Source organism: Theropithecus gelada, chromosome 3 (assembly GCF_003255815.1).
Source record: "Theropithecus gelada isolate Dixy chromosome 3, Tgel_1.0, whole genome shotgun sequence".
Lineage (NCBI taxonomy): Eukaryota > Metazoa > Chordata > Mammalia > Primates > Cercopithecidae > Theropithecus > Theropithecus gelada.
Window position 1 is genome coordinate 164,393,230 of NC_037670.1, and position 23,319 is coordinate 164,416,548.

Here is a 23,319-nt window from a genome sequence, read left to right on the forward strand (position 1 = left end):
CGTTGGTCTTGTCCAGGTCCCCACACCTCGAGTGGTAAAGGTATTCTGTGATGCCATGATCCCTCCTCTACTATTATGAATTTTTATGTGATGGCAAGAATCTATCTCTTATCACTATCAATATGTATTGAGTCCTGTCATCCATTCACTTACCCATTTCCCCCAAATACCATGTATTGCTTGTCTAAATACACAGACCCTAGAGTGTAGAAGAAGAGATTACTTGTGGCCTCAAGCGCACTGTCAAATGATGGCGTGCAACACCAGATGAGATACATCCTAGCACTAGATAGGGTAGTATAGACGGTAGCTGTGGTCTTCTGTCAGAGGAGAGGGTGATCTGTCAGGGCTACAATCATCCTAGGGAACTTCCTGAAGAAGGAGGTCCTTCAGGGGCTGTGGACATAGAGACGAGGATACGCACACCAGGTGGGCGGCACCATATATGTGAGTGCACCAACATAAGAATGACGGCTCAGGTTGACCAGCAGCCTGGACTAACTAGAGGCCAAATGTTAGGGTGCACTGGACAATGTAGTTGGGTGAGAGAAAGGGGGACTAGATGCTTACAGGATAGGAAGGCAAGTGAAGAACTATTTGTGTGTTAACATTTTTGAGAAGGAGAGGGACTTTGAAATGGACTACACTCTGCAGGGAAGAAGAATATAGGTTAGTGCTGTAGAACCCAAATGTTGCTGAATCCCAGGGGTGAAGCCACGATGGCTCAGACTAGGAGGTGATGAGAGTGAAAAGAGATGGATAATTGGGAGCAAAATGAAGAACTCTTGTGGCAAATTAGTGTAGAGAATTCAAGGCAAAGTGAGTGAAACATAAGTCTAAGCTTTGAGCCAGGGGAGCGGGGAGAATGGCCGTGGGTTGACGGAAATAAAACGTTGCGCAGGGGAGTGGTTCAGGGAGAAGATAAGTTTTTGCCAGAGTGACATACCGGTGGAAATGGCCAGCAGACATTTGTAGATATAGGTCAGGACTTTATGGTCTACGGTTACTTTTTCTCACATTCGGTTTTCTCAGAAGCCAGATGGCTTATTCAGATAAGTCACGGGGACACTGACTCCAGACCGAACACCAGGAGCCAGAAGACCCTGCGTGGGAAGAACCACCAAGCCAAACAAAGGCAGGAAGACTACATTTGGGACAATCCTGATAATATCTCTTCAACATCTCTAGAATTTCCCCATCCCTACCTCCGGAAAGGCTGGTCCTTGGCACTAGATAGAAAAGAAAGCTGCTCTTTCTGTCCTTTTCTGCTCCCACCTTCCTAATTATTTCTTTTCCATTCCTTTCTGTGTCCATCACCTTTTCCATGATTTGTCATTGTTGTTTCTGTCTTTCTAGTGTTTTTAAACACCTTCTCCTCTCATCTCTCTCTCTGGGGTGGGCAGTTCACAACTTTTAAGCTCACAAACAACAATCTCAATGAGGCTTCCTGTTAGCCCCTTGAAATAAGTGTGAAGAAATTTTAAAGTGTCAAGATAGAACAACAAACCAGATCGGAAAGCTAAAGAAAATGCATTTCACACATTTCTGGGGGGAAACGATCAGTTGTATTCCGCGGAGTAATTAATTTGGTATTAACATTCTGAGGAAAACAGCGTAGCTGTCGATGTGAGGAGAACGCTGTGCTCCCGCCTCTGGAGAGCCTCCACATATGCTCCTTTGCAGCCCGCCATCCTCACAGCTACAAGCCCTGCCAAGTTCTTTCTAGAACATAGTAATTTCGGTGACTATTTTTATATTCATATATGCTTTCCTTGATGTATGGCAAGCTTAGGCTGCAGAATTCAGTAGATTTAGTGAGAAAGGCATGTGTTTCCATGCAGGACATCCACTCTTCTAACCCCCCAACTTTCCACCTTCATTCCACCCCTTACGTATCTGCCACATACTCCATTCTCACAACACAAATCTACCATTTGCCATCCCCAACCCCCACCCCAACTCATGAGTATTTTCAGGTCTAGTCCATTCCCACCACACAATGGATCTAGCATTTTCCACCCCTCCTTCAACCCAGCTACACTTCTTTCCCATTATAAAATGTGTCTAGCCAGGCACGGTGGCTCACACCTGTAATCCCAGCACTTTGGGAGGCCAAGGCAGGCAGATGACCTGAGGTCAGGAGTTCCAGACCAGCCTGGCCAACATGGTGAAATCCTGTCTCTACTAAAAGTACAAAAATTAGCCGTGTGTGGTGACACATGCCTGTAATCCCAGCTACTCAGGAGGCTGAGGCAGGAGAATCGCTTGAACCTGGGAGGTGGAGGTTGCAGTGAGCTGAGATCACACCACTGCACTCCAGCCTGGGTGGCAGAGCAAAACTCTGTCTCAAAAAAAAAAAAAAAAAAAAAAGTGTCTAGCATTTTGTCTTATATATCTCAAACATGTTGAATTTAATTAAAGTTTAACTTGAATGAATCATGATAATTCAGAATTTGTGACAATTTTGATAGACTCAGTAGAAGTTACATATAGTGGCAGTAAAAAGGGCCATATGATAATGCTAAATCAAATTTCAGAGGGCAATGTTATAGTTGAGAAAGCAAACTTTTTGAATATTTTAGCAGCAAGTATTCATAAGTAGTTTAAGAACTGGTGATCTCTCCTGTCCAAGACTTTTACATGGCCATTTTTTAAGCCGTTTGTTTATTACAATATTTCAAAGTACTTGAAAGCAATGTAACTTCCATTCTTTTTTATTGTTTCTGTAATTGTGTTCTTGCTGTTCCAGATTTTTTTCTGAATAAGTTTGAATAATTGGAATTTAGCTTAATCTTATTCTTACTATAGCACTGTGTTTCCTTCAGGGTTTCTGGGAAAGCCAAATGGAGCTCAGAAAGCTGTATGGACCTCTGTGTGGGTAAGAAGGACACTCAACGTTTCTATTATGTACGATATTTTGATTTTCACATGTTGAACTGATATGGAAGAAATGCCAAGATTAGGAATTTGTATGTGTTTCTATTTTCCAAAGGGCCCACAAAGAGGGTGTCCTGCAGTACAGACAAGGCTTCTAGAGAAGACCCTGGGGTTGCCCATGGGGGAACTGTGCTGGCCTGAAAGAATACCACTTTCCAGGCTTTGCAGCCTTGCTGGGCCGGGCACATCATCATCTCCCCCTGCTGTGCTGAGGGTTGTTGCCACGGGATGTGGTGGCCCCCTTGCCTCAGAGCACAAACTGTCCAACTTGCCTTGATGGTGCGCAGCAGGTCATATCCCATGAGCGTATCTGAACCTTACTCAGACTCGGGTCCTTCAGCCCATGGGGAAAGTGTGCTGCCAGCAACATGACCGTGTAGTTTATTACCCAGTCTAGTTCCCTTTCGAAAGTGAAAGGAAGTGCTATTAATAACTACCCCAGGATGACCGTGTCAACTAAGACTATCCCGGATATGCTGGGGCATATGGTCACCCTAGTTCTTGGCCGTGTAAAGTAATATAGCCCTTCTCTTTGTTTTCCCTGAATTTCTCCCTTTATGCTCCTTCGTTTCTAAAATTCCAGATTCTGGTGAGCAAACGCACATTCAGACCACTTACTCTATTCAAGATTTAACAGGCTTGAATTGCATTGATTCTCAACATGTGTCTTCCCACACTGAAGTCCTAATCATTTCAGTAGGTTTTCACACAGCTTCTCCTCAGCCACTGAGCGATTTTTTTGCAGCTTTTCCTAGACCTCTGGGTCAGCAATCACTTTTGTAGGTGCATTAAAGTTCTCCTGTGTTGCTGACGTACATTCCAATGGGCTCCAGTGATTTGAGGGTCCTGTCTCCATAGGATTCGTGATGTCTGTTCTCCTGATACCATGTTTGAAAGGGATTGGCTTGTCCTCTTTAGGGAAATGGCCCCACCTAGGAGGCCCATAGTTTCGGTCAAGTTCTTCTACCTACTTTTTGGTTTGCTATGTGGCCCTGAAAAAGTAACAAATTAAGATGTTAAGATGCTCTCTGTATTAGTCATTGCTGCATAATAGACTACCCCAAAACTCAGTGACATAAGCAACAATTTATGATTTATCATGTGTCTAAGGGTCAGCTGGAGTTGGCTGGCCTAAGCTGCACTTGGCTGGTTGGCTCTGCTGGACTTCTGGGTGTATCTGCTGGGGAGGTCTCATGTGGGTCACCAAGGCTCTGCATGTCTCTCATCCTCCTTGGAAGTGTAAGCTCGGCTGGCAGGTTCTCACGGTAAAGGCAAAGACTCAAGAGAGGAAGGCTGATGGTGCAAGAACATGATACATTTCTGCTGCATCATTTCAGTTTATATCCTATTGGTCAAACCAAGTCACATGGCTAAACCCAAGATGTGGGTAGGAGAGCACTGTGGCCACTTTGAAGCCAAAGCAAGGCACCTGGCCCAGTCTGACACTCATGGAGCAGGGAGGTGTACTCCTCGGAAGGATGAGTGGGGAGGCAAGGCATGTCTTTAAATAACAAGCAGCCCTACTGCACTCCCTAAGATCTCTTTCAACTTGGCCTTCACTTACTTTTTAATTTTTACTTTTTAGTGCATAACTTCTTGCTTTAAGTGTGATAGGTGCTCGATAAAGGCTGAAGAGAGTGAACTGTCTACCTTTCTCTTACCGTTGTGTGGTTCTATTGCTTTTTTGTTTTGTTGTTGTTGTTGTTGTTGTTGTTTTGTTGTTGTTGTTATTTGTTTGTTTTTGAGATGGAGTCTTGCTCTGTCGCCCAGGCTGGAGTGCAGTGGCGCGATCTCGGCTCACTGCAACCTCTGCCTCCTGAGCTCAAACGATGCTCCTGCCTCAGCCTCCCGGACAGTGGCCTCCTGCCACCATGCCTGGCTAATTTTTGTATTTTTAGTAGAGACGGGGTTTCGCCATGTTAGCCGGGTTAGTCTCAAACTCCTGACCTCAAGTGACCCGCCCATCTTGGCCTCCCAAAGTGCTGGGATTACAGCGTGAGCCCCCGCGCCCAGCCTATTGCTTTTTAAAGCTTCTCATTCCAGCTCTTTCTTTCCAACAGTCTCATTCTGCAGCTGACTTGGCAATGACTTAGAGACTGTCTCATGTGCTTCTGAGACACAGCACTGACTCAGAATGACGGTGCCTTCACCAGAATCAGAAAAAGTCCTGACTGAGTTTGAATTCTAGGAACCAATTTTCTTGAGTGCTTCTTGTACAGATATCCAAAGTAGAGCCTTTGGGTATTTAAAAATAATTTTTAAATGCCAGATGAAGAGTTTAAAGGGCACTGTATGAACCAGTTGTGTGTGTGTGTGTGTGTGTGTGTGTGTGTGTGTGTGTGAGAGAGAGAGAGAGAGAGAGAGAGAGAAGGAGAGAAAAAGAGAGAGAAGGAGAGAAAGAGAGAAAATGACAGGGAGAGAGAAAGAGAGAGAAAAGGAGACAGAAAGAGACAGAGAGAAAGAGAGAGAGAGAAGGAGAGAGAGAGAGAGAGATAGGAGAGGTGGAGCGAACTGGTTTCCTTGACAACAGGATATCCAATCAACTTTTTCCTCCAACTTTAACTAAGTTAACACAATTTATCCTTTTCATTTCAAGAAAACCTAAATCATAGGGAATGATTTCAAATGAGGTTATAGAGATCAAAATTGCAGTATCATCTCCATCCTTTGTTCCCACTTCTAGTGAAAAGGAAAAAAGAAAGGTGATGGCATAATTTCTTCCTATAAAGCTATCAACCTTCCTCCTTTGGAAAAAAAAGATGAGCCATAAAACGCTGACTTCTTTTTAAATGTGTCTACTCCCAGATTTAGAGGCAATATGGTGGCGGTGTAAAAATGAAAGGGTTGAACCAGTCTAAGTTGAATGTCTTTTCTAACTCTAAATGTTATTTTCTTACTGCTTAAATTTTAGCAACGTAGTTTCACTGATTGGGAATGGACTATGCTCAATGAACAACAAAGACTCTTCTTGCAGAGAACAATTTAATTTAAATTACATTAGTTTTTAGGCTACTTTTATTACTAGGAAATATAATCAATCCCAGCTTGATCCTCTTAAAAACTGAAATAATAGATTGATTCATCATTTGACAAGTGAAATGCCACATTACACTGTTGATGTCATGTAGAGATGCGTAGGGCCTTTAGATGACAGCTTGGCACTGAATGTTGGGAGAAAAATGGGCAGGGCAAATCTCACTGCTCTAGACTGGAAAGCCAAATATGATGACAATGTATACTTATTATCTGGTTGTCACCCTAGCAACTCAGAGTTTGAGGCTCAAAACTGGAAACTGACTCCTTACTCTATCCCCTCCCCCACTCCCTGCCATGGGGACAATAGGGCTGGAGAAGGTTTCCATCAGGATGGGCAGATAACATCGATGCTTATCGTTACCACCAACACTGCCACCACCACCACCATCACCACCACCATCATCAAGAACAAAATATCTTCACCAAGTGTCTACTTATGTGGCCTGCTTTGCCAGGTTCTGTGTAAATAAAACTACACACGGTGTCTCTGCCTTCTTTGAACTTGAATGTAAAGCAGGAGGACTGGTGTGGATACCTATACAACTATTAGTCGTGGGGATACCTGATAAAAAACTCTCCTGAATTGCACAGCAGCCTGGCCACATACCACAAAGAAGGCAAGGCTTTATTGCTTTGGATAACCTTCATTGATTAATGATTACTTGTTATCTCCTTCAGGCTAAGAATGAGCCCCAAGTTGGATTTATATTCCCTCCCAAACTCTGTAAGAACAGAATCAACGTTATCGTCATACATTGGTGATTGAATATGGTTTATATGCAATATATATCAATATTGAATATAAACATATATTGATATATATTCAATATATCCTGTTTGGATAGAGATTATATTCCCTCCAATTTGTAGCTGGACTTTGTAACCCAGTAGATGATAAGCCTTATTAATTACTTATAGTTAAGTAAGAATAAATACTTACACAGCACCCTAAGTTTAGATCATTAGCAACTCCTAAAGGCCCCCATTCAAAGCTCCTTTTCCCTTTATTTCATTGTTTGTGTGTGTGTGTGTGTGTGTGCATTGTTTTGTTTTATTTTGATTTTTTGAGGCAGAATCTTGCTCTGTCATGCAGGCTGGAGTGCAGTAGCACGATCTCAGCTCACGGCAACCTCCACCTGCCAGGTTCAAGTGATTCTCTGGTGCCTCAGCCCATGAGGTTGCTGGGATTACAGGCATGTGCCACCATGCCCAGCAAATTTTTGTATTTTTGGTAGAGACAGGGCTTCACCATGTTGGCCAGGCTGGTCTCAAACTCCTGACCTCAAGTGATCCACGTGCCTCGGCCTCCCAAAATGTTGGAATTACAGGCATGAGTCAACATATCTAGCCTATTTGATTGTCTTTTAAATGCTTGCTCTATTGTTCTACTTTTACTTAGCCTCATCCCCATTTCTTCTTCCCCCCACATCACTTTAGTTTTTATCTTGGCTCCCTCTTGTTGAACTTGACTTTCACACTTCCTGGCATCCATCACCTATGCCGCTCCATTTTGGTAAGTGGCACCTGCATCCCTGGATCCCTTCATGATGCTGGCCTTGTTGCATAACCTCATATACTCCCATCGGAGCATCACGTTGTAGGTAGTAGGTAAGCATGAACTTTGTACAGAATTCATAAAGTACAAATGAATGTAAGAAAAAAGTACACTTGCTCCCACCCTAGGGCCCAGCTGCTCCTTCACAGAGGCAACCTCTGTTAAACATTTCTTTATAGTCAAATGGATAATATATAATACATGCTGTTCCTTATCTTGCTTTGTTCATTAATGGTATTTAGGAAATTGTCTCATTTTGCTTCATTCATTCCTGTTAAATTATGTAGTATTTTTAAGGATTTTCTTGTATGAATGTATCCTAATTTTTAAAACAAGTTCTCAATTGATAAATATCTCTTACTTTTACAAATATCATTGCAGTGAAGATTTTCGTATACACATCATAGATGTCTGGGGTTAGCATTCAAGATAAATTCCTAGAAATGGAATTATTAGGTCAAAGATAGTCTATGTTTTTAATTTTGATAAATATGACCAAATTGTTCTCTCTAGGGATTATATCAGTTTAGACTCCCATAAATATGCATATGTTCCTTCCATACTTGTCACTAAAATGTGTGGTCACAATTTTAAATCTGTACCATTTGATGGTATATTGCTGCAATTTCAAGGTGCATTTCTCTAATTATGAGCAAGTTTGAGTATCTTTTCCCATGTTTAAAATGCAGTGTATTTTGTTTTGTGAGGGATCGTTTGGCACTTCTCTGTTGGGTTATTGATCTTTTCCCACTTTATTTGTAGAAGCTCTTTGCATATTAAAGAAAGTAGCCTTTTATATGCCTTAAATATTTTCTCCTCTTTATCATTGCCTTTGACTTTGCTTATTATGTATTTCTTCCAATCAGAAAACGTTTGTTTCTGTGTTGTTGACTTTAGTTGATTTTAGCAGTGTCTACATTTTGTATCTTACTCAGAAAGGTTTTCTCCACCAAGGATATTTTTTCATAAACTTCCATTTTTCTAGTTTTTTAAATTGTATTTTTAAAACATAGAATGTTTGACATATGAGGAATTTGTTTGGAAGATGGAGTTAGGGACACACCCTTTTTTCCCCCCAGAGGGTAGAGTTCCATCTAAAACTTCATCCTTTTCCAATTGATTTGAAATGTCACTTTTATCGTTTATTAATTCCTAGGTGTATTTCTGACTTCTCTGTTCTGTTGTACTGCTTAATTACAAGCCAGGGCTGCACTGAATATCCTTATCTGGATGTCACGCTTGTAGCTTCTTGTACCTAGCTGCGGTAGGGTGTTCTAAGAACATCTTTGTAATATCAAAGCCTGAAGCAATCTATCTCCCAAAGAACCTTAGGTCCCATACTGAAAAAAAAAAAAAATCAATTTAGCAAATAAATAAGCCTTTGGTATAAAGGGCCTGACACTTAGCTTCAAAGTTCACACCACAGGAGGGGGAGGTGTCTCATATGCCTCCAAGTTGGAGGTTTTTAGCACCATTTTTTAAATTTAATTAGCTAGCATGCATGAACTAATAGCACCTTGTCACCAGGCAGTGAGGAAGTTGAGAACTTTGGGATACATAAGGAAAAGCATGTGGCATCAGAAATCAAAATAACAAGGTCGTTTCAACACTTTTTAAAGCTCAGTTTCCATGGTGCCATCCATTAGGAGAGTTTGTGTTCCGGAAGTGACTAAGGTGTGAACACTTTTCATGTAATTGCTCTTAACCATCATGTTTATGTACTATTTAGATGGGGTTGAAGAACAGCATAGAGATGGTTTACTTTAATACTGGCAGATGGCTATGTCATCCACTGTGGGAGATTTCCTGGCCTACCACTATGGATCAAGAACCACAGGAGTTGAAGGGCTCTGAAAGACTCACCTGTTGGACGTGCTTGATCTTTGACTTAGACAATATGAGACATCTGAATTCACTGGGCTTGAAAATGTGGCTGAGGACAGGGTAGGGTGGAAACTATTGCTGATTTGTCCAAGAAAACACAAGTATTTAGACTCAAATTGGGCAGCTGACACCTAGAGATCGCACTTGCTTTTAAACTGGACTGAGCTCAGTAGAATCGTAGATGTTGAAGAATGGTGGAAATTAAGCCACCGTTGCATAAGAGCATCCCAGACACTGATGCTAAGGAGTCAAACTTTAGGTTTTTGCAGCTGATATAAAGTGCAAGCCTCAGTATGAGGCTCATTTACTAAATGTTTGACCCAAAAATGTGGCTCAATTCTGAGAGGAATTGATGAAAATGAAAATATGCTATGATCATTGAGAAAACACAATAGCCTTGAAACAGTGGAATTAAACACAGAAGTTCTGAATTATCCTAACATCTCTGGCCATGAGGCCAAACTGTGGGCAATATTTGGGTCCCCTAGCTTGGTGAAAGCTGGCTTTCATGAAAGCATGGAAAGCAAAGTTGTGCATTGCAGTTCCCAATAATGTGAATCTGAAAGCAAAATTCATGTGAGACCATCATGATGGTCTGTAGGTCATAATTATTGAGCATCATTCAGTGAGTGAAATATCAATATTCTCACTGGTCAAAATAGCTTAATCATGAACACTAAGCCTGTAAGAGCACATTTTTTAAATGACTGGAATTCACTACACTGCATTATTGCATTTTAGGGGGCCATTATTCTCTAAAAGTGAATGCCCCGAGTTAGTGTGCTGATGTTTTAGGAGGCCTTGGAGAATAGGAGGAAAGTTGTCCACAGGACAGCTATCACCAAGCCGAGCACTCTGCCCAATAGGTGGAATTATCAAAGGAACAATTGTCCAAAGATAAGTGGCTTAGACCAAAGAGATGGAGGAATTTGATTTGAGTCCCACTTTTCTTGAATGAACCATTCATAGATTCTTCACCTTTACCTGCTACCAACATGATCTCGTTATACCAAATAGTGTATTGCTACAAAGCTTCCGTGCTTTCTTATGATTTAAGACCACCTTCTTTCCTAGTCTTGATCCAAAGACGCTTCTGAAGTTTATCTAATTTTCTGGACTTCTGACTTCTTGTTTCAGCCCATTTATTTTATACCAGTTTATTTCCCCCATCCTCTTTTTTTTTTTTTTACAGGGTCTCACTCTGTTGCCCAGGCTGGAGTGCAGTGGCGTGATCTCGGCTCACTGCAAGCTCCGCCTCAGTCTCCAGAGTAGCTGGGACTACAGGCGCCCACCTGCACGCCGGGAGAATTTTTTGTATTTTTAGAGGAGACGGGATTTCACCGTGTTAGCCAGGCCCTCCATCCTCCTTCTATAACAGCATGTGGGTGATGGTTGTTGCATATTTTAATGACTACTGCTGTCCAAGTCTTTGTGACCCACTCTCACAAAGATCAAGAACCTGTATTAATTCCCTCTTCTTTGGGTAGAAACATCCAACAGGGCATGATAGCTTACAATAGAAATCTGCGGTTAAAATCCCAGCTTCAACTTTCTTTCTCTCTACTGCTTGTTACCTTTCACTTCCCCTCTCCAGCTTTAGTTCTCTTAGATGTAAAAGGTGGGATTTGGACTAAGTCGGTGACTTTGACGCTGTTTAATCACGAGCCTCAGTAAATAATATATTAACCACATTGTTATCTAATACACACACATACACTTGAAATAAAAGTTTTACAGAAGAATACCTTATTCACAGTATAAGAACCACTTTGTTCTATTCTATTGTATTGTATTCTATCCGTAAAAAACAAAACATTTACAAGCTGGTCACAGCCCATTAAATTGATTTCATGACCACTAGTGAGTCAAAATCAGCAATCTGAGAAGCAAAGGGCCAGATGATATCTGAAGTCCTTTCCAGTCATAAACTGGATGACAACAAGCCAATGACACAGTCCCTATCAGTGTGCATCAGAAAATTGTTAGAGGCCCTTGTGTTTGCCTCTTTGTTGTTTAAGATTCTGAGAAACCTCTGACAAAATCACTACAAGCCCACTGTCCGCCGCTGAAGCCGAATTCCAGCGGAAGCACTCCTCCTGCAGAGACCAGGCTCCCGCACCTGACTGTGGGCCCAGGCTGGGCACCTCCCACCCTATGGCACCTTCTTATTCTTTAAAATCACAAGTTCAACTATTATTGAAATTATTTCCAAGCCTTAACTCGGAATCATGCTAAGAAGCTAACACAAATATATTAATTGACCATTTAAGACATCTCTCTGTTAGATTTTTGCATTGGGCGTAAATATCTAAGTAATTGATGTGGATATCTTCTCCCAGGTAGGTGTGGCCAGCTGATTACTTATTCCCAGGGAGTTGGAGCAGCAGGAAGGAACGGTCTGGAAACTGGAAATAATCCCATTTGCCGGCGTAAGCTAGCTATGGAAAACTGACCAGGCTGTGGGTACCGAGAGAGCAGCTCCCTGCTACTTCCTGCTGTGGGTGAAGGGCCGCGTTTAAAGACTAAGACGGTGCTCCCCATTCTAGCAAACATTGGCCACAGTGGACAGTCCAGGAGAGAGCTGTGCACCGGGAAGGTGTCAGCTGGACAGTAGTCAGGCATCCAGGAGCAGCGATGAGGCGGCTGTCAGTGGACCCCAGGGCCCCACTGGTGGGTGGTTCAGGAAGCTGAGAAGCCCCCAGCCCTGAGAAAGGAGTTTAGGTAGTACAGCAGGGTCTCAGCGGGGAGGGGTCTGTGGACGAATCAGGGATTGACATTCAGTTCTAAGACTCACAGCATCATGTGAGGCCCAGGACTCAGAAGCCAGACCTAATCTCCAGTATCAGTCAGGGAGGAAAGGTCCATTGTGGTTGGAACAGATCCATGCCGGGGAGGCATCCAGTCTCATGATGTGCGGCGGGAGGTTGTTCCTGCTTCTGGGGCCAGGGCTGGGTCTGCAGGTGAGGGACAGAGCACCTGGCTGGAAAGGAGAGAGGACTGCAGCGGCTGGAGCGTCAGCCACAGATTTTTAATTTTGCATTCCTTGATATTCACATCCAAAATCTACCGTGGAGAACTGTGTATCACGTTCAAGGTGGAAGGGAACTAACTCATTCCTCATCAGTAACTATCGAATATGGCATCAGTACCTTCTTTATTCTCTAAGTGACAGCTCTGTGCAGGTGTGTTCCCAATCAATAGAATGTCTCGATTAAAGTTGCATAAAAGCTCTATTTCGAGCTAATATCTTCAAATAATAAATTCCATATTTAATTGAAGTGTACCTGCAACAAATCCAAGTTGTTCAACCCAAAATGCATAATAGAGGATGTAAAATAGTCATGAATCACTGTGACATTTGTCAAGACATTCTCCCATCTGGAAGTAGGTCCAGAAAGCACATGGCTTTATGCATATATCTTTTGTCAAGAACTTTGCACAGACAGTCTCAAAAAGTGCACACATTTACCCAATTCTTAGGGCTCTTCACTCTGATTGAGAATGCAAATAGTATTCCTATTCTATCTAAAAAGAAGAATGACAAGCCATATTTGATTTCATAATTTAAAAGAAAATATTACTAAATTAGAAAAAGCAGTGAGTTCTCAATTCACCTAGAGCTTAAAGTTCCTCTTCCATCACTATTTTGTGAGCAGAGAAACTTCTTCCAAACAAGTTCTTAGAAATCCTTGCTTGATTAAAAACCAGTTCTAAATCTTGCTACTCACATAGGGCAAAAGGTAAAGGAATCTAAATGTCTAAAACCAAATTAACTCCAGATACTAGTGTGAACTTTCAAGCAAAAAAAGTCATACACCACCACATACATGTTTGAAATTCTACTAAATTTTGAATGCTTGACGTTCGCCTTTAAACTGGAACATATTCTTCTTTCTTCCTTAGGATCTTTAAATCTTTTAAAGTTTGGGTTGTTTACTATGCATTCCAATTACTCCTGATCAGTCTTACGTGTAACATTTCTATAGCACACAAAGTAATTCCTTAGCAAGGCCCCACCAAGTTTTATGATGCCTGCTTGCCTAGGGCAGATAATATAAACTTAACTACGAAAATAAGTTCTTTGATTATTCTTCGCATCTCAAGACCGTGCTCCTAACAACTTCTCTTCCATCTCACCCTCAAGCTGCAAGAATTTTGCAACCCACTCTATGAAGTTTTTCCACCCTGAGTAAGGCTGTCAGTTTATTGGCCTATTTATAAAGGTCTGACTCTCTGACATGTTCTCCAGGCCCCCCACATTAACCGCTAAGGAGGCACTCTTTGCAGATGATTTTTTTTTTTTTTTTGGCCTCAGCTTAAAAAGGAATCTATTAACCTTTGCCTGGAATCTGTGGCTGGTGAATGGCTTGTCATAGCATGTTAGTTCGATGCAGCGATTGTGGTCTTCTGTGTTAAAACACCCACCAGCACCTCTTGATACTACTTGGCCTACTGGAGATGTGGGCATCCAGGATTAAATCAAAACTACTGCACTTCACAACAGGGCTGCTTCAGGAAGGAAATCCCAAGTACTCCCTGGCTTGTGCTGCCTCCATCTTTTCCATGGCTAATGTAATGCCTGGTGCATATCCACCACAAAGAGGCAACTGTTGAATGGCTCTTCCATTTGCCTTTGAAGATTGCTTGTAACTCTTCAAGTTCTTTTCTTCATCTCACTGCCAGACCACAGCTTGTGACTGATGATTGACATGGCCACCAGGTTCTTCCCAAAGACTCCAGCCTAAAGATTGTTAGTTGCTTCCACCAAAGGGTGAGGCTTCTCTGCTAGAGTTTCAGTCCTTTGGAGCATCCCATGAGCAAGAAGCCTCAGCTCTTTGTCCTCCTCTGCGTAGGAGCCCACAAGGATGCTTTATGTCCAATCTGGAATGGATACTTAGCATCCTGAGTTCTGCCCTGCTCAAAATCCATACCTGTTCATGAGTACCAGGGCTTCAGGGTCTGAGAACCCACAGCTAACACCCACAGGAGAAAGGTTTCATATGAGTAGGTGGCATGGATTTTCATGCCTCTACAACCTGGCCGGCAGGAGGAACACTGTGACCCACGGTTTCAGAACTGATGGTCTCCCACTTCTCGGTTAGATCTAGGTATTGAGAATAACATGAAGGACTTTTGGTTGGAGGACATTATTTTTATCGTGTTAAAATACACATAACATAAAATATGTTATCCTATTTTTCATTGTATAGGTCGGTTACTTAAGTACCTTCACATTGTTGTGCAGCTATCGTCATCGTTCACATCCAGAATTTTTTTCATCTTGCAAAGCTGAAACTTTGTCCTCATTAAGCATTAACTCTCCATTCCGTCCTCCCCCAGGCCCTGACAACCACCGTTTTACCTTCTGTCTCTACGAATTTGACTACTCTAAGTACCTCAGTAAAGTGGAATCATGTGGTATTTTTCCTTTTGTAACTGGTTTATTTCACTTAACATAATATCCTCAAGGTTGATCATATTGTAGCACATGGGAGAACTACTGCCTTTTTAAGGCTGAGTAATATTCCATTGTAAGCATATTCTGCCCTTTGTTTATTCATTTGTTTGTAGATGGCGGAGCTACTGTGAATAATGTTACTTGAATATGGATGTGCAAATACCTCTTTGAGACCCTGTTTTTAGTTCTTTTGGGTATATATGCAGAGGTGAAATTGCCAGATCACAGAGTAAATTTTTATTTTTAGCTTTTTGAAGCCCTCATACTGTTTTCCAGAGTGACCATATACCATTTCACCTTTGGAGTACATTTTATAGCAATGCTTTTTTGTCCCCTTTTCACCATGATTATGTGGCCATTACTTCTTGTTTTCAAACCTTGAGAGTGAACTCAGGTGAAATTTATACTTCCCCTTGTGCCCTGGATCCCAAGTGGTCAAAGTGAACCACACATTTCTAATTGGAATGGATGACCTCAGTGACTTTGCCTGTAACTTCCTTTTGGCTAGGCCAGTGAGTGCATTTTTAACCAAACCACCCCATTATCAACAAATGCTTGCACTGCATGATAAATTCAGTTTGCTTTAATAAATTCCCAGTAGTCCCCATCCAGAGCTCCTTCTCCTCTTATCTCACTCCTCGCTGCCAAACCCTTTACGATTTATGTGTCTGCCTTTCGGTTCTGCCTTCAGCCCCCTCCAGGTTTCCTCTTTCCCAATAGCTCACCGTGGGCTTTGTGTCTCACATAAATTTTGTCTTCTGTATCCGAAACTCTTACTGACTTCTGCTTCCTTGTTCCCTGGGTCTACACTGTTCCTTCTCTTCCTGGAACTGACCCTTCAATCTCTGGGCTTCCTACCTTGAGTAATTTGTCAAAATCCTGCTCTTGCAATTGGTGGCTTCTCAATTTTCTTTCTCTGAGTTTTTTCCCACAGTCTTTCACTGTTTCACAGGGCATACATTCCAGCTTCATGACTATTCATGACATGTTGAATTCCCCTCTTGTACCCCCACAGTCTCTGCATTGAGTGTGTGCTCATTGGGAAAGGTCAGCTCACACTATACCTATCCAAAAAAGGACAGATGGCAGGTGGTCTGTGGAGAAGAGTGTATTCAGGCACATAAGCATGGGAGAAAGTTCAGAGGTTTTGGCTGAGATAGAAAGAAGAAGAGTAGAAGCCAAACGTGTGCTAGGAAAATGTGATGTTTGGGGCACAAGTAGAGAGGACAACCTTGGCAGTGGCAGATGAGATAGACCTCAGGACTGGTGCTAAGGAGGTGGGTCATTTGACGAAAGTTGTGCAGGTACAGAGTGGAGAAGGGGTGCAGGGGCAGGATGGAATTAATTTTTTAAAAAAGCAAAAAACATTCTAATAGCACAGGTGAGAGAGATAAGAGTCATTTAGATTATCAGAAATGGAAGGAAAAGAAGGAGAATTTTATAGAGAAAATGTCCTGTAGCGGCCAGGTGTGGTGACTCATACCTGGAATTCTAGCACATTGGGAGGCCGAGGTGGGAAGACTGCTTGAGCCCAGGAGTTTGAGACAGCCTGGGCAATATAGTGAAACCACATCTCCACAAAAAATACAAAAATTGGCTGGGTATGGTGGCGTGTGCACCTGTCGTCCCAGGTACTTTGGAGGCTGAGATAGGAGGATTGCTTGAGCCAGGGAGGCAGAGGCTGCAGTGAGCTGAGATCATGTCACTGTAATCCTGTCTTAAAAAAAAAAAAGAAAGAAAGAAAGAAAGAAAAAAGAAAAGAAAAGAAAACGTCCTGTAGGAAAAACACAGCAAGTCATTGATTGTAACGAATAAGAGATGAGTCAACATTAATCACTGATGCTGACTTCAAATCCTGGAGACAAAGTGGTGATTCCACCATAATTAGGAGGTTGAACGGGGCAAAGACAAAGATGGTTTTATCTTTTTCTTAATCCGTTGGAGCTTGTCTTCATCCTCATGTGTTCAAGCTGTTATAACAAAGTGCCATAGACTGGGTGGCTTATGAACAACAGAAATTTATTTCTCATAGTCCTGGGGACTGGGAAGTCCAACATCAAGGAACCGACAGATTCATTGTCTGGTGAAGGTTCACTTTCTGGTTCACAGATGGCGCCTTCTCACTGCACCTTCCCATGGTGGAAAAAGTGAAAGAGCTCCCTAGAGCCTCCTTTATAAGAGCACTAATCCTATTCAAGAGGGCTCTGCCCTCATGACCCATTTGCCCCCACAAAGACCCCACCTTCTAATACTGTCATCTGGGGGTTTAAGATTTCAACATACGAATTTGTCAGGGGGATGGATACAAACATTCAGACTGTGGCAGAGCTGCTAAGGAGACATTGGGTCCAAGGTGACTTAGGAATGAAGCACTCAGAGGATCAGGAAGCTGTGTTAGGAAGGAGAGAGGAATGGGAGCTCCAGGGTATGCCTGGAATCTGGAATCTCCACCTCCCATCCTCCAACAATCGAATGGGGTGTTTCCCGCAGTGTGTCCTTGAGACCATCATTTCCACTGACAGTAATAATTGTTACGTGGGGAACAGCAAAAGGAACAGAGGTCTCTTCAGTGTAGAATGACTCCGAACCTTTCATGCAACAATGTCCTTTGACAATCTCCAAGTGAGAAATTTAGGATGCAGTGTTTATTTGACCACAGAATATTTCCCCCCTGTTCCGCCCAGAGTATCTCTTGGGATAGGATATGAAGAACAGGCTTTGAGAGAAAACACTGATCTAATAAATGCCAGCATTTTACTCCTAAAGAATTATCCATAAAAGACAACCATCAATAGAAATAGTTTACTTCACCATTGTGAATTATCAACATTACAACCAGTAATTACTAATTACCTCCATTTTGAGTTGATGTTTTGGGGGATGTTTTTATCCTGCAGTGCTATGGAGAGGCTGGGAATGCACTGCTGCCTGTGTTGCTTGTTTATTTATTTCCTTTTATCCCCAATGTTCTCTCATTCCCTTTCCCATCCCCAATAGTCAACCATTCCGATTGTGTTTAATGTGGGTTTTTTTTCACATGTTCTTGCAAACTGTGCATTATCATTTTGTGAGTATTATCTTTAGCTTACGCCAATAGTACTGTCGTAGATTTCATTCTATTCCTTAGTTTTTTCATTTAGCACTGTGCTTTCAAGGTCCAGCACAGAGTTCCCATTGAGTCTGCTGCTTCTCACGGCTGCCTGACACTCCCCAGATGCCTGTACCTGCTTCACCTGTCCACTGTCCCAGGAGGAGATACCCAGCAGCCCTCAGCAAGCAACCCTGCAGTGGGTGTCCTTTTATGGGACCTTTATGGACCTGTGGGAAAACTCTATGGGCTATCCATCTTGCCCTATGTTTGTAATATATATATATATATATGTCTTTGTTCCCTAAGGCCACTTACATATTAATTGCTAATAATCTGAAAGCGTTTTCCAGCACTCAGTGTGGATCATGTCCCTCCAATATAGTATCTCCTATGGCCATTTCAATAACATCCCTGAGAGTTTGGCCAGGCTAGGTGCATTATCCTCAATCATACAGAAACGTGAGTGACTAGAATGAGAGGGGCATGTGGTTAGTAAGAGGTGTGAGCAGGGTTGCACAGGCTCTTTTTATTAATCCAAAGCTGTTTCCGTTCCACTGCCTCTTCTTGCTATTTCTTCAACATTCCAAAGAGTCCTGCCTTAGGACATTTGCCCTAACAATACGTAACATAATTATTTGTTGACTGACCTGCTTTCCTGATATAATGCAAACTCCATGAGGATGGGGACTTGCTCTCTTGTTCGTGCTGCTATTCCCAGTGCCTAGAATGGTGCCTGACACATAATAGATGCTCAGTAATCTGTTGCGTGAACAGAAGAATCATCTCTACGTACATGTCTTTCATGTCAGATTTATCTCCAAGGAAACTTCAAACAGGAAGGTCTTGTTATGTGGCTAATTTTGGTAATGGTGTTATTTTATTGGAGACAAAGAAAAGGAATTAGGGGAAGAGTTTCATATTAAAATAGAGGGTTGGATAAGGGGAGTTTATACTCTTTCCCCATCGGTGACTTTTATGCTCTATCAATTCGGTAGTTAGCCCATCAAAATACAAAAATCAATTACACTGTGTAAGGCCACCTTGGGATCCAAAAGATAAACAGAGAAGATAAGGGACATGTTCTCCTGATACACTAGCTAGGCTCCACTCACCCAAGTCATTAATTGGATTCTTTTTGGGTTACTGCCTCATATCCTACTCCTGAATAGCTGATACCTCCCATAACCTCATTCTTAGGGTCAGCTGACCGCACCAGAAAGAGCACTGGATTAGGAGCCAGATCTGGGTTCTGGTCTTAGCTCAGCTATCCCTACTGATGGGACTAGAATGAACGAGTCATTTATCATTTTCTTCCCTTTAAAAAATACTTGAGGTCGGGCTCAGTGACTCACGGCTGTAATCCCAGCACTTTGGGAGGCTGGGTGGATCACGAGGTCAGGAGTTTGAGACCAGCCTGACCAACATGGCGAAACCCCGTCTCTACTAAAAAATACAAAAATTAGCCGGGTGTGGTGGCGCACACCTGTAATCCCAGCTACTCAGGAGGCTGAGGCAGGAGAATCGCTTGAACCTGGGAGACGGAGGTTGCAGTGAGCTGAGATTATGCCACTGCACTCCAGCCTGGGCGACAGAATGAGACTCAGTCTCAAAAAAACTACAACAAAAAAAAACAAACTTGAGCACCTGCCTATCTCACAGGTCTGACATAAGACTCAAAGGAGCTCTCAGAGCTCTCCCAGGGCAGCCCGTCCAGGTTCAGAGGTGTTCTTGCAGCCAGCCTGCATCTTGGGGAGACTGCCGAATTCAGGAGCCCCATACCTCGCCAGCTCAGGGTGAACTTCTTGAGTCCTGCACGTGGGTCCTTTCCCCATCATGTCTCCAGGGAATCCTCCGCCTGGGTAAGGGGAGACAGCACAATTCATCCAGTCCTCTCCCCTCTTTGGGCCTCATTTTCCTAGCTATGAAATGAGGGGGTTGGGCTAGAATGATCATCTTGAAGCTTCCCTCCATCTCTAAAGTCTTGTGATCAGTGCTTTATTATTTTTTCCCTGCCTCTGGTTTCTCTCCTACTGTGTCTGAAATTCTTCTGCCACTAAATTTTCCCTTTTTTCAGAGTTGCACATCTGGGCTTTTTATACCTAGCCCTGGACAGCACATTCTTCCCATGGCCCTGGGGTTCCTCCCCTGGCCTTACTGTCTTTGCAGGAGTGACATTAGCTTTTTCCCAGCCCCTGTATTCCTGTTCTAAGCCCATACATCATTTGGGGAGAGGTGATTTTGCCGTGTACTCTCACAAATATATGTCCTGCACATATTCTATGGAATAGACACACACACGCACAGCTCCCTTCAATACCCCCAAATATACATGCCTGGGCATAACGTGTGGGCAAAAATATTCAGGGACAGCCAAATGACTATTTTAATGTTCCTTTGTCCCTGCAGGGCCATCAAACTATTTATTTAGTAGCTTGATGCTGTTTGCATCAACGACTTTGCCTTATAGGCTGTTCTTCATGTTTATGATTCTTACTGTGAAAAAAATTGCTTGCCTAACATCTGTTCTGAATTTGTTTTTTCTTTATTTTTATTTATCTGTTCCCCATTGAATTACATTTGCACCAAGGACAGTAACTTGAATTGTAATCTTCAGTGTCCTTCAGGATTTCTGCACACTTCAATACATCTCTTAATTACTCTTTTTTTATTGTTATGAGATACACATATATACCCACGCTCACACGGGCAGATTGGTTTGTAGCTTACCTCTGCCTGCCCCCTCTGGGGAATAAGTTTTATTAACTGAATAAATTAGATGGGCGGGTATATTCAATAGAGTAGGGAGGTTTATCATTATAGGTTTCTTTCAGATATTTTTCCCCCTTGCTGCCCAATTCTCTCTTTTAGCCATAGCTCTGTTTTGGAGAAAGCTTTATTGTAGCTTGACAGAGTCATAACTCACTAGGGTGAGAAGGACCACTTTATCTTATAGATGAAGAAGCTGAGGGCCCAGGGAGTGGCTATCTTCCTGCCTGTTTCCAGAAAGGATGGAGAATCGCTGCCCCAGCACCACTCTTGAGAAGTAGAGCACAGCTTGATCCTACCTCTCTGGGCTGCCAAGCCTGGGGGCTTTCCTTAGCAGCAGGAGGCCTCCTGGGGCTACCATGCCACCATCCATGCACCACACCATTGCTGCAGACCCAGTCCTCTGCAGAATAAGCATTTTGCACGTTTTCCATGGGTGTGGCTGGGTTGGGGTGGTTAGGAAAGTGTGCAGAAGATGGTGTGAGAGAAGGGCAGGGCATGGAGAATCACAGTGGGAATTCTTCCTGTTTGTGGACTCTCCTGGTGGAGCTGGTTCTCTGGCCTCCCTCAGGCTGGCTCGTGTGACCTAAGCCCTCATCAACCCCCTGCTCTCACCACTTAGAAACCAACCCAGGGACCAACCAAGCACATTCCCAGCAGTAGGCAAGAAGATCCCTAAAGAAGGGCAGTGAGACATGCCTTTTTTCCCCTGATACTTGGGAAATCTACCAGGTATAGAGACAGTGACCCAGGTATTCAAGGAATTGGTCCAAATTCACCATGCTGTAATTCAAAATGCAATGCTCTTTCTACCATCAGTTCTCCGTTCTTTCTGGGAGATATGTCCCTCTTCTTCCTTTTGATCTTTCCTACACTCTTTAGGGTCTATGTCTATGTTTCCCAATGGCACAAAGACAGAAGGGACGGCTTCCCCATGTCTTGAAGTGCTCACTGCTGGCTCTGCTCCAGATGTTGTCCACACAACAAATATTTCCGTCTTTGCTACGTGTACAGCATGGAGCTCATGGCGGTTGGAGAGACTACCCATCCCCTCCAGAAAATGTGTCATTCTTGTCTCTTTTCCCAAAGAAAGCTGACATCTAATTTAGGAGAAAATCCCAGACGTGGGCCAAGTTGCTCAAGAATGCCAGGTAGTAAAGCGGCTGACTTCTACAAGAGAAGAACAGGAAACCCAGAAAGAACAGGAAATAGGATTCTGGGTAGAATCATGGACCAGCGAAGGCAGAGAAGGTTTCTAGGAGGAAGTAGGTCTTGAAGAATGAATAAGGGGGAGGTGAGGGGAAGAATGTTCCACTCAGCAAAAACAGTCAGAGAAAAGCCCTTGAGGTGGGAATGGTTGGGGGAATGGAAGTTGTGGCTGGAGAGGGGGACACAGATGGATTGGCCAGTCATCATCACGCACTGGAAAGCCTTCGTTGCCGGGCTGAAGACATGTTTGTTATCCTTTTATTATCCTTGCTAATGGTCTGTGAGCTGTTTAAAGCCATGTCTTGCAGGTCAGTTTCTAGAGATGGGGTTTGAGGTGCGAGATGTTCACTAGGGATCCATGCCTGCGAAGGGAAGGAGGAGAAAGCTGTCAGTCATCTCCTAATAGGACAAAATGCCAACTTTCTGTGTTCCTACTCAGCCCAGCCTCGGGACATGGGCTTTCCCAGGAAGGGGGTGACCCCAGTGACATGGATCTCTGCAGCTGAGGCTGGCCCTGAAGGAGCTAACAGCTGGAGGCACTCTGCTGACCACAGTCTCGGCTGCTGGACAGCAAGTCCTTCCCAGAAGGGGGATCTGGACAACACGTCTTGATGTCATCACATCATGGGAACTCTAGCTCAAATGAAGTTTTTGGCGGAATCACCAAGTTGAAGTGGGAGGTGATCTGAGGGTTCTGTATGCTCAGCTTCCCCACGGAGGACTCTTTGCCCTGCTAGACCTAAGACTGGCTGGGGCCAGTCACAAAGGCAGGCCCATGGCTGACGGAGCCAACAGGGCACCTCTGCAGGGGCCACCTCTCCAGGGTGGTGGGAGTGAAATAGAGCAGGCCCCAAGTTTTAGAAAATGACCAGGGGCTGAGTAAATTTTGGAAGTAAGATAAATGTGGATAAAGAGAAAAAAGGATTCTGAGGTTTCAAGTCTGGCTTCAGAGTTGAAATCTCCTTCTGCCAGGAGGAGTAATAGGGAAGCCAAGAGGATAAAATGATTTCCCAATCCTGGAAAGGCAGCTTAAAACCGTCCTTCCACTTGCTCTTAAGAATGAGGCGCTCTGAGGCCGGGCGCGGTGGCTCAAGCCTGTAATCCCAGCACTTTGGGAGGCCGAGACGGGCGGATCACGAGGTCAGGAGATCGAGACCATCCTGGCTGACACGGTGAAACCCCGTCTCTACTAAAAAATACAAAAAACTAGCCGGGCGAGGTGGCAGGCGCCTGTAGTCCCAGCTACTCCGGAGGCTGAGGCAGGAGAATGGCGTGAACCCGGGAGGCGGAGCTTGCAGTGAGCTGAGATCCGGCCACTGCACTCCAGCCTGGGCGGCAGAGCGAGACTCCGTCTCAAAAAAAAAAAAAAAAAAAAAAAAAAAA

General features: G+C 43.4%; 1 protein-coding gene across 4 annotated transcripts in view; it reads left to right on the forward strand.

The window, feature by feature from the left end:
- The window catches only part of TBXAS1 (thromboxane A synthase 1), a 199,133-nt gene that overhangs the window by 43,833 nt on the left and 131,981 nt on the right, over positions 1-23,319 (forward strand). For 3 of the 4 annotated variants that reach the window (XM_025380315.1, XM_025380312.1, XM_025380313.1), the window contains exon 3: positions 2,826-2,878. In XM_025380315.1, the coding sequence (XP_025236100.1) occupies positions 2,826-2,878 (53 nt within the window). Of the gene's footprint in view, positions 1-2,825; positions 2,908-23,319 lie in introns of all 4 variants that reach the window. The other variant, XM_025380316.1, reaches the window with a different exon arrangement.